This window comes from Ixodes scapularis, unplaced genomic scaffold (genome assembly GCF_016920785.2).
Source record: "Ixodes scapularis isolate PalLabHiFi unplaced genomic scaffold, ASM1692078v2 PGA_scaffold0__279_contigs__length_252992795, whole genome shotgun sequence".
Classification (NCBI taxonomy): domain Eukaryota; kingdom Metazoa; phylum Arthropoda; class Arachnida; order Ixodida; family Ixodidae; genus Ixodes; species Ixodes scapularis.
This window is the reverse complement of record NW_024609835.1, coordinates 198293926-198305955: the sequence shown is the minus strand read 5'-3', so window position 1 is coordinate 198305955 and position 12030 is coordinate 198293926. Positions and strand designations below refer to the sequence as shown.

General features: G+C 48.2%; 1 protein-coding gene across 1 annotated transcript in view; it reads left to right on the top strand.

Annotated features, from left to right (window-relative positions):
• The first annotated feature begins 251 nt into the window (after positions 1-251).
• Positions 252-12030, top strand: part of LOC8042097 (nephrin) — a 504576-nt gene continuing 492797 nt past the window's right edge. Inside the window, exon 1 of the mRNA XM_042290756.1 lies at positions 252-1085. Within this exon, the coding sequence (XP_042146690.1) occupies positions 980-1085 (106 nt within the window). The 5' untranslated portion in view covers positions 252-979. The remainder of the gene's footprint in view (positions 1086-12030) is intronic.

The window sequence follows — 12030 nt, the reverse complement described above, 5'->3', positions numbered from 1 at the left end:
CGAGCGAAATGAAAACGTGGAGGGGAAGCACGTTTTTCTTGTTTTCCTCGTTTATTTTCGCTCCCCGTTGCCATCATTATCGTGCTTGTTTTTTTCGTTGTTGAGTTTCGGAACCGGCGGCCATGCCGAGAAGCACCTTCTCTCCTGCAGGGACGAGTGTGGTGAAGGAGAGCGGGCGTGAGCTTCGGCCGCCGTCCGCGGGAGGGCGCCACAGGCCGCGCCGTGCGCTCTGCTCCGCAGCGGCTCGTCTCAATGGGCTCCGTGGCAGCGCTCGGAGACACAAGGTTCCCCCGTGCCGCAGCCTCCGACGACCGCATTCCCGGGACTCCGTCCACCGCTGCTCGCATCCGACCCCACGTCGCCGCCTCGCTGCTGCTGCTGCTTCGACCTTCGCTCCGCCGCTGGACCGGACTCCCGCGCCGTGTGAACGGACGCTGGCCCGTGTGTGAACCAGCACCTGGTTCGAGCGCATCCTTCCCGACGACTTGGGCGACTCTTGCAGGGTCGGTTCGCCGGCCCTCTTCTTGGGAACCCACGCAGCGCGGATGCCCCGCTCGGAATGAAGCTCGTGGCTTCGAGGTTTACCTGAACTGTGTCTAGGAGCGGAAAACAAAAAGTTTGTATGGTCTTGTGCGCGTGCTAGTTAGTGTTCATTACAATTGTGGTTGTGGTGTCATCGTCGTCGGTGTCGTCATCGTCGTCGTCGTCGTACCGCCGTCCTCGTTCAAAAATAAGGACGCGCGAGGCGGTGCTTTTTCTAACTGGAGCGGACACCGCGTCATGCTGCTGTTGTGTCCGACTGTTGGTTCGTAACCTCGGTTCGGAAGAGATGACCTTTTGCCGACATCGGTTGTCGCCGGTGCAGCTGCTGCGCTTGTAAGAGAAGCAGTGTGGTGCGCGTTCTCTTCTCAGCCGGTCCGCGACTTCGTCTCGGATACTTGAGCCGGCGGGACGCTCTCTCCGAGCAGCCGATCGAGCGATGCACTTACGGAGGCTTCTTCGAGATCGGAGGCTTCTCGCAGTCGACGGGATGCGACGCGTTGCCGTCGCCGCACTCGCCGGATGTCTGCTACTTCTGGATACAGGTGAGTGCCGTCCCGCTGCTCCGGTCGCTCTCCATCGGATCCTCGCGTCAGCCGGGATGCTGGACGCGCACGCCGATGCGATGGGCTTCTCCTCACGGCTGGCTTAGGCTCCGATCCTTCCCGGAAGTGCAGAGACCAAGCTTATTATACGCTATGGTGTTTACATGTCCTCTCTTTACGTTAACTGCGTTCTGTTTCTTCGTATCTGGCTGTTTGTACCACATCGTCCCCACCATACATATTTATAACCGCCTCTTTTGGGAAAACGCTATGAAGTCAAGTCTGAGGTGTGTAGTCGGGCGATCGAAGTGATTAAGTACGATGTCTGCCCTGTGAGTGTTCTTGCCTGCTGTGATCGTCCGTACTCCTTAACATTCGTTCTTCACCTTCTCACCTACAACGTGAATGTCAGGTGTTTTTTTTTTTTTTTTGCAAGGTGGCAGTGGTTCGGGCTCAACGAAATTGGCTGACTTTCCCGTTGGAAAGCGGTGTTCTTGTAACTTCATGATAGGTTTTTGGTACACGATGAATCTTCGTCAAAACTAGAGGGAGAGTCCTGAGTTTCACGTCGAAGGTTACTCCCGGTGCAATTGGGGAACTTCGTCTCCCTCAGTTCCATGAATTCCCGGCCCTTCTTCGCTGAAAGTACAAATAGCCATTGCAGTTCAACGTACTTTTTGTTATACAAACCATTCTCCTGCCAAGAATTCTACCCGAACTCTCGACATTACACGTTCCTTAGGTATTGGGTATCGTATATTTATTTGATTCATTTCATTTAAGACTGCCAGCATCCCCCAACTTTGTTGAGCATCAACACCTCGGCACCTGCACTCAAATGAAAATTTAAACTGAAGAACAACAAACATCGCATTGTTCCGCGGGAATATTTATTATGACACTTGTAACATATCAATAAGCAGTGATTAAACTTTTGCACGCGTATGGTTTTTACTGCATGGCTCTTCAAATTGTTTCGAATTTAATCATATGGGCCACATTCACAAAATTTTCGATTTCTGCTCTTCTTCACAAAATATCGTAATGTTCTTCAGGACTCTACTTGCCCGGGTGACATTGACAGGAAGTCAGTTATAATTTTGATATTTGCTCGAAAACTTTTATTCCACATTATGCCCAGAAGGTTGGCCACGGAGCCGGATTGATGTGCATCCGTACATATAGCACTGACACACACCTAACCCAACTTGATCTGCGGGACTTCGGGACCCTTCGAGCAAGAAAGAAATTAGTTGGCTACTGACGTTACGAGAAAACAGAAAGTATAAAACAGAGAGAGGACGAAACACAGACGAGTACATTCTTTCAACTCTCAACAAAGTTTATTCCATGGGGTGCGAACGTATCTTCCCGTGCGCAGACTTCGGGAAAGGGCAGAGGCAGTGGGGGAAGTAAGTGTAAGGAAGGGCGGGTGGGAGAGGCGGCTGGGTGCGTGGACCCGATGGGTTGGGCCGCTCACCGAGGTCGTCTAATCACCCCGGACAGCTCATGGCTCAGATAATCTATCTCTCTATCAGTGAGGGCTAGCGAGGGGGAAGATACATTGACTCCGGAGTTCTTTATCGCAAAAGATTCGATAGCTTCCCTGCCGAATCTCTGAAGATGGCGCCCGAGCACGCGCGTTTTTTTTGAACCTTGGCTCGCATCCTCCGCATGTGCGGCGATGTGCTGCAATTGGGTGCACCGTTCCCTTGCTGGGATCGGCGACCTCTCGGAAGTGCTCCCCCAGGCGGTCATTTAGGCACCGGCCCGTTTGCCCGATATATGCTCCCCCGCAAAAGAAAACAATGGAATAGATTCCCTCTCTCCGGGCAAGAGATAACCTCTCTCCGGCAAGAGATAACTTTCTGTTATCTAGTACATCTTACCAACACGCTCGTTAGGAATATAATACTGACGTTTATTGTTTTGTTATGAATCCGAGGGACAGCCGAGCCCTCTTCTCCCCCATCCTTTCGACTTCCTTGTTTCATCTCTCGAGGCCTCGCCACCCTGACGCTCGCTAACAGCTCTCACTTTGGCTCGTCGCTTTAATGCGCGAATTACGCTTTAAGCCACGACGCCGCTGGTAGGATTCATTGCCACGACCATGAGACACGCAAGCAAGCGAGGCCCGCCCATTTTAAAATAGAAAAACAAAATCGGAACTCGGGAAACGAATTGCGGTAGTTTCGGACGCCGTACAGAGTTGCTCATCACGCGAAGTTACAGAACTCCGGCGTGAAAAATCTCTCTCACCTTCCTTTCAACCACCCCCCATTTACCAGTCGCCTTCAATTGTCTCACGCGCAAACGTTCCAAGCAAAACACAGACAAAAAAAAAAAAAAAATAAAAAGAACATCGTTTCGACAACCAAGACCTGACGACCGTTCCGCCGACTGTCCCCTCCTCAGTGGGCACTTTTGAGAAATAAACTCGGCGCCCAGCTTTGGGGCACTCCCCTCGGCGACCCCCAGAGTCCTGCTGCTGCAGCGCTGATTAGAGCGTCGCCTGTAGAGGGAGAAGGGAACGCCTGCTGGACGCTGCGACGGCCGTCGTCGAGGTCTCCCTCGCAGCCCGGACGACAGTGTAGCAGCGCAGGGACCGGATTGACCGGGGTCCCTGGCTGCCTTCGTTCCCCCCTAAGGCGGAGGACTTGTCCGCGCCAAGGAAACCGGCGGAGACTTTCGACCGAGCTGGGGATGCGCCCGGAATTCGGCGCCGACAGCGGGGATGCTCTAATTGGCCGATCACGTGATGACGACCGAGAGCCCCGTCGGGGAACCTCGATTAACTAACGACGGGATTTCTCTCTCTCTCTCCTGTTCTTCCCTGTCCCCTCTCTCTCGCCTTCCTTTCGAACTTTAGATCTGCAGGGACAGACTGCCGATGTTGGTTTGGATAGTATAGATATGTAGGCGCTTTTCTGCGCACTATGCTCGTCGTTTTAAAGTACAACCTCGCCCAAGTGACTGGTTTCTGTGTGAAAATATTAAGACGTTTTTCTATGAATTGCTCGCCTTGCTTTTATTCGTAATTTTGCTTTTGCGCCCATGTGGTATCTTCTGTTTTAGTGATTTATTATATTGTGCGTCACAAATATTACCCAGAGTCTCGTTCGATGAATTGACGTTCCGGAAAACACGCACACTCCACATCCTAAAGCCGTCAAACGCTTTCTACACTGACAAAACGAGGTTTCTTTAAGTCCATAGGACATCTGAATGGCGTTTTATGGTCCGGCCTGCTTATAATTATTGAACAGCGCATAGGTCACAGAATAATTCAATAGGATGAATCGTTCTTGTGATCTCGATGTCATAAATATCGCCACGATTGGTCACTTACTTCCGGTTGTCCGTGTATTTAGGACTTGTATTGAAACCATTTCCGAGCGAACCTAGCTCGCCCACAGTATTGACAACACGCGCGCACGCCCACTTTAATTGGGTCATTATGCGGGAAACTGACGTGAGATGATGGCGATAAGTTATGGTATTCCTCTTTTGCTAGAGTTTGCGATTTTCTAAATCACGACCGAGTGACGAGACATGAGTGAAGTAGGCAGCTCCCATATTCAGGATCGATATGTTTCTCTTACTTCCAGAAAAAAAAAAAAAAAAGAAACAGGGCCTTCGTTATATTGTTTGTTTCTGGCTCTCGGAACCCCTTCCTGGAGGCTTCTTCGTCAGTTTTCTCGTCTTGACCGCCTGGGCGGGTCACCGTGCAGCGTGACTTCACTAACCTCGCAGGCAGCATATATCCCGATGGTGTTCCGCAGCTTACCGTCAAATATCGATAAAATTAGCGTTCAGATCGCACGAAATCCTAACACTAGAGATATAAAGAATATAAAAATATACATCACTTCAGGTTTTCCGTAGTAGCGGCCATTTCATTGGCTGCTTTCTTTCCAAGTTAATTCTTGGAGCATATGACGGTGATGTTGCCCTCAAATGAGGACTATTTTCCAAATGACGTATGGCACTATTTTTTTAGTTATCTGGTTACATTTGTGCGTCATTCATCGAACTCCCAATAGATTCGATATAATTCCTTAAACACCCATTGCGGGTGAGTACTAGGTGACGGTCAACATATTGACCACCCGTTGTTTGTGTCAATTATAATTTGAAGCCCAGTTTTAGCTTCGTTTCAGTTCCTTAGTCTTTTTTGTTCTGATATGTATATTTTACTGGCAACGTCTTAGATAAGAAACTATCGATATTAAAGTCTCAGAAACAAATAGACAAAAGTAGGGCCCCTAAGCGGAGACATGGCGCTTTAGAAATAAAGCGTGCGAATGTGCCCAGAAAACAACAAGTTCAGTCGGAAGAAGAGAAAATAAAGCCCCGCGTTTGGCGCTCCTCCAGCTTTCAAGCGCGTTCCGCTTGTCCCCCCGAGGACTGTAGAAGCCTTCTCCTCCCCCGGACCCCGTGCTTCAAAAACCGAGAGAATTCTTTTTTTTTTTTTTTTTAAAGACAGGAACCAGCGTCGTAGCAAGGCTTATTTCTTGTGTTTTTCCTCATCGCCCTGTTGTTGTATGGCGGCGTTATAATTTTTAAACGTGGCGGCGTGTGCTGGTTATTGTCCCAGAGAAGGAACAGCCTGGATCGTTTATAAAAGACCTCGAGCTGCAAGGCGGCACTGCTGATGCGTCATCCGCTCACTGTCACTTCTTTTTTTTTTTTTTAAGCGGGCTTAATGGGCCTTAAAGAAGATTTCACAATGAACAATGAGCAAGAAAAGATAAGCGCGATTTTATTCGGCAGACTTCTCTTCCAAAGTAATTTGTTCGCCAACGCGAAACAATGACTCCAAGTGGCACTGAAGACTTTTTTAGGCCTAACTGACAAGCTAACAAAGTTCAGCAATATACGGAATATACGGAATCTAAGAAACTCCTACGGAATTAGAGGCTGTGCAAGGCGTCCAAAATGAAACAAAAACAAAGTCTTGTATGATATTTCAGCATCGGATTGCTCGAAAAACGTCTCTGCTGAGACTGGATGGAAGAAAGCACTGTGTAGAGGCTGGGGCGCGCGACGCTTCAAAACAGAAACCATTTGAAGAATAACATTGTGTTAAGCGCACGTTAGTTTTCAAGGAAGCGAGCGTAGTGCAGAAGAAGCGCTACGGATTGCCGGAAAAAAAAGCGAGAGGCTCTTTTTCTTTCACTTGGCAGGGCATCAAAACCAGCAAATAGACGGTTGCAAACAGGTCATCTAGCAGCCGCCATGTTGCTGCTCGTGTGAGCAAGCACGCGCAGTGCAATCCTGCCGAAGCTACCTTCACGCACATACTGCACCTGCTTGCACGGTTGTGACATCAAATAGGGACGCCATGCTCGTAAACGCCTATGGACCAGTGTCTGCTCTGTTCCATGGGCGCCGCCATGTTTGTTGATGCTGACGGGACGACACGGTAGAAGGGCTGCGCTTTTTTGCAAGACTCCGTCTTTTTTTGTCTTTTTCTTTTATAAACTTTCGCGCATTTCGTAGTGCAAGAATGTCAGAAATGCATATATCACGACGCTCCAAGAACAACAGCAATGCCAAGAGTGGTGTGAAAAGATAAAGAAAACCTGTTTTATGCGCAGTTCCTCTCTTCACAACAGCCTGCGTTTGAGATTGTTATTTCCCGATTTTGTCGCTGGACGGTTGGATTTCGGATACTGCTCTATAGACGTTCTTCGTTTCCTGTCTTTCTCAGTCACGTGGGTTTCGTATCTGGTATGCGGGACAAAAAAAAATATTTATAAATCATTTCAACCTGGATTATGCTAGAAAATATCGGTGAGACGAAACAAGAATGTGTGACAATCACGCGTTTTTTGTGAGCACCTTCGAGCGGCTTTGGAGGGATCAAAACGATGTATTAACGCATAGCAGAAGTGACGAAATTCAAGATGGCTGCACCCTTGTGGAAAATATGTATACGTACTGTAGCATAATTTTTCGCGAAAAAACATTTCTGCTAAATAAAATTTAAAAAAAAACCTTCTTATTTCTTAATTTTTTTTTTTTATTTTACGAGAAACATTTGAGTGATCAAAACTCGATGGTATAAATAAGAGGAATCGATATTTTTGTTCTATTTTGGTCAGAAAAAAGGAAACCGTAGTTATCATTTAGGAATGATGGTAATTTTCTTTTATAATATGTTCTATTTTGTACTAATTGTAGATTGCTTACGAGAAAAACTGTAATATTAATAAGGAAAAGGGGCAGATGATGAAACATTAATATTTAATTTAAGCAATTCCTCAGAGCCCGTAGAAAGCTACTTCGACAGCTGCATGTCGTTGAAAGCTTGCTGGATTCCAGCTGAATCTATTTGTCTAAGCGCAGAAGGCTCATAGAAGACTTAAGTATATATTATGTTTTTGTTTTCTCGTTCTAGCTGGCAACCTTCCTTTGTGTAATCAAGAGACCCTTGAGGAGCTTGACATATTTCTATAAGGTCGTCATATTAACTGACGTAGACTCTGTGTATGTCATTGAATGCCTGGCTGTACCGCGTGGACAATAAATATTTTATGCTACGGCGCATCATATTTTTAATATTCCTGTCGGCAGATTATAGATTAAGTTCACAATGCAATTGGTCTTTTATCTAGAATTCGGAACAAATGGAACAAAAATTCACTCTGTTCCACACTCCCTGGTTCACGAGTTAATCAAGGGCTTTCACATCGTACGCAATAGCAGCACCGGTGAATCAGCTCGCGATCCCGACACTGTGCGCGACCCTTGGCGTACGGTGACCTCTCAGTTGTGCAAAGGCCTTCGGTACGAAGGCCCTTAAATTGCCTGTAAAACGGGGGTGTACAAGTAAAGTCCTTATATTAAACAGGTTAGAGAGGCTACCGTCGAATCGTTTCGTCACAGTAATGGGTCCCATAACAGTCTCGCAACTTGAGACCCATGCGATCTACGTATGCACACTCCAGATTTTTTATTGATCAACAAAAAAGGATATAGGCCCATTTACACCGCTGCGTTTAAAAGAGTTTGACTGCGAGTAACCGTGGTATCCGTGCTACGTGCCGTGCGCCCAACTCCTCGTTAAATTGCTTGCCCCGCTTCGTACGAAGCACGGATTGACATGGTGGCTCGCGACCGTTTCGCGACGCAGCGCAGTCAAAAGGCGGTCAATCGGTCTCAAACGCAACCTCGTTCATGGGCCTTTATGCGCCGTTTAGCGTTCAAGCCGTTGCGCGAGCGTTCGTGCGGGCGGTTCAGATTCTATAGCAAGGAGAATCTCGACTCTTTGTAACTCCTTCGTCTGTATTTTTTTTTTTTTTTATTTCGCACCACTGCACTTTTTTGAGTCAAAATGGCGGCTCAGACAGGAGCTCCATCCGCCCATCCTCTCGGCAGCCAAGAGTGGCGAACGCAAATTTCTCGCAATCAATTATTCAAATGCCGTTTAAAGATTTCCATACGGATCGAGAGAACCGGCCGAGCCCTTGCGTCAGAACCTTGGGCTCAGCGTTCCTTCCTTGTCTCCTCCTCGGGAAGCTAAAACCGAAAGAAATGCACAAAAAAAGAAAAAAAAAAACTATAGAAACATTTTAACCCGAACCGAAGTCGATCCTTGCACGGCTCTTTTGTCATCAATCTCGATTTCTATTCTTCGAGCTCGCCGTCGCCCCTCCGTTTTCCGTGATCAGGAAACGCACGGTGATCACGAGTGCTTAAGTGTCCTACGCTGCTACAACGGCTGTATAACGGAACTGCAGAAGGAGAGTGTGGCCGTCACGCTCTCGAGTTTCCGTTTAAGCCCGGTCCAAACAAAGCACACTCGGTCCGGTGACACCGCACCCTGTGTTGTTCTTGTCTACTTTGAAAAGTCGGATGTGGGGACGTCAGACAGGACGAAACCGCTGTTTTATTGTACTGCCACTGGTAGATTTAGCGAGTACTGGATTCGAAAACAACAGGGTGTTTACGAGCGCCATTCGCGCGTAAAACAATCGCATAAATAACGCAATTCACTGAGTGCCATTCATCTTTTTCGCAAATAGTATGTCTAGGTGATGTACAATCGGAACGGAATGAAACCCGAACGCCGGAACGCGTGGCCATCGAGACAGGCTGCTCCACCTGGTGGGCCCCTGAGAACTAATGAAAATGCACCCGGGGTTCGAGGGTGCGGGTCCTGCTAAAATGTGCTCGACCTTCGCGCGGCGCGTCTAGGACTTCCGCGTTTCGCCGGTGGCGCGCTGTGAGCGCCGTCACTCAGGGTGTTTTCGTGTCGCCCCATGTCGCCCGTTCGACACTGGGCGGCCGCTTAACCATAGCTCTTTGCGATAGGTCCTGCCCAGACAGGGTGGTGAATTTATTCGGCTCCGGAATGGATACGCCTGGCATATCGGTGGTTACCGAAGAGAGCTTCAACAATTAACCTCGCACGAAAACATGCGCATTGCTCATAAAAACCGAGGCATCCGCGTCAGTCTGTTGTTGTATTTTTTTTTTTCGTAAAGAGTATGGTCATGCGAACAAACGAATTTTATTTCGCGTTTATGACGTTTCACTATTTCTCAGAAACCGCGCGTGGCACGATGTTCCGGTGACACGTCATTAAGCACTACGGGTCTTCCGTGCACGAAATGTTTCACCTTTCATTTCGCCCTTGCGATACACAAAGCGATAATGAGTGGCAGCTCTGAAGAGATATCGCTGGGAATTCAATTACACAAAGCGAGTGAGTGCTTTTTGTATGGGATGTGACGGCACTTACAGCGCGCCACCGGCGAAACGCGGAACTCCCAGACGCGCCGCGCGAGGGTCGAGCTCACCTTCGTAGGACCCGCACCCTCGCACCCTGGTGCATTTTCATTAGTTCTCAGGGGCCCTCTAGGTGGAGCAGCCTGTATGAACGGCCACGCGTTCCGGCGTTCGGGTTTCATTCCGCGCCGATTGTACTTGTCGTAATCAAATTTCATGTGTTAAAAAAAAATTAAGCGAAAAAATGATTTGATTTTGTTTTCTATGCGCAAAGAGCAAAACGGCAAAAGCCGTTTTGCTGAAGTTTCATTCTCATGATGCGATTCCGTTCGCGATTTCGCAACTGCGACTTTGGGCACCGCAGCTTCCACCGTGCTTTTTTGGGCGCATGAGCAATGCCCCAACTGCGAAATGGCAAGTAAAATGGCACCACGGGAATCGGGCGTGACGCTGCTACTCACATGTGGGGCAACACAAAGTAAAAAATATTCAAATTTCTTCGATATAAAATCACGAAAGCGTATCCAGCATATCCGAATGCCTGTGGTATGATGTTCTTTATTTATGCGAATTTGGTAACGCCCCAAGAGAGAGCCAAACCACTCTTTACATTTAACGACCGCTGTAGACGCTGATGGCGAACCAAATTGTTGTTTATACGTTTGCGTGCTTCTTCCTTTACCTTTATTTCCCCGTCAGTTGGGTCTAAAGGCATTTTAACTTGTATACCAATCACTATTGGTCTAAAGCGTTATCCCATAATTAAATTACTTTAACACAAAGGCAGCACCAGTAGGTCGACCCGAGCCTGAACTGGCTGGTTCGGCTAAAAAGAATAATAATATTAAAGTTGTGCGTACGTTTATACAGCCCGAAGTTAGCTAGCCTCAATAAGCATGTGGTGCCTCCGCCGTAGATGAGAAACTTAGCCAGTGGAGTCACAACGGTTAGCCCGTGGTCTTTAACGTACACTACGCAGTAGTGATACAAGACCGCACGCCGGTATGATGCTCAATCAGAACGAAACGTGCAGGGGTGGGGATTGAACCCAGGATCTCTCGTCGCCCTACTTTATCTATTAGTGTTCCGTTTATGTAAACGCATTCAAAGAGCCATTATAGCAGAAATATCGAACCCTATTACCGTAAAACTCTTTAAAAAAAGAAGAAAAAAAACAGAGCAGTTAAAAAGAAAAAGAATTCTAAACAAAGGCCTTCACTAATTCTCTCTGATGTGAACTATTTGAGCGTTGGTAAAATTGTTACTTTAACGAACAATGGCGCACACACGATACGAACATTCGAAAGACACATTTTCATTCCTTAATAACAGAAAACGAAGAAGAAGGGGAAAAAAACACTCCAGATTGAAGAGTATTCCAGAAACCACTCCGTCGATCTCTCGAGATATTTTACGCAGCCAGATTCTTGCAAGACCAATTTGAGCTAACCGGCTTCCCCTCATTCACGCAGGCCACGCCGATCCCTCACAGAAAAATCGCATGTTCCCACGCCAGCCTCCCCTTCGCTTCCACACTCTCGAAACAATCTTTCCAGCTTCATATTCGTGTTCCCATGCATTCGGCGATACAAATCAACGCGTCGGTTTCTTGGGGACCCTTCTACAACACAATACGTAGAACCGGAAGAACCGTCGTGGACATCGCAATCGGCCTCCTAACAGAAACACCAAGCCGCAACCGACTTCTTTTCGTCTCTCGTTATTGTCGAAACTCGGAACAGTATTCAAAATCGCAATGCTCCGAGCATTGGGGCGTGTCGTCTGCAACGGCGGCAATCATGGACGTAGTATCGCGTGACTTTCAACCCTCACGACTCGCTGAGATTGCCGTGCACCGTCGTCGGGTGACGCACGCTCCTCTCGCCCTTTCCCCTCCGCCTTTTCTCCAACCTGGAGCTGATTTCGACTTTCCCAGCGATTCCACGACGTAACTTGTTCCCTCGAATGCGGCTATGCAGCGGTCGGACCGTTGTTGGTCGGCAAGTGTTCGGTCGGAGGGGCTTCTCTGACCGCCGTACAAAGGACCGGGACATTCCATCGGGGGCTCCGTATGTTGCTCCCTTTATTTGCTCCGTCTGCCTGACTTTAGGCCTGCATGTGCGCGCTGTATTCGGCTGAACAGACGACCCGCCAACTTCGGCCCCCTCGAAGTCGTGCGTGTGCGATGCTCCGACAAAGGGAGAGGGAA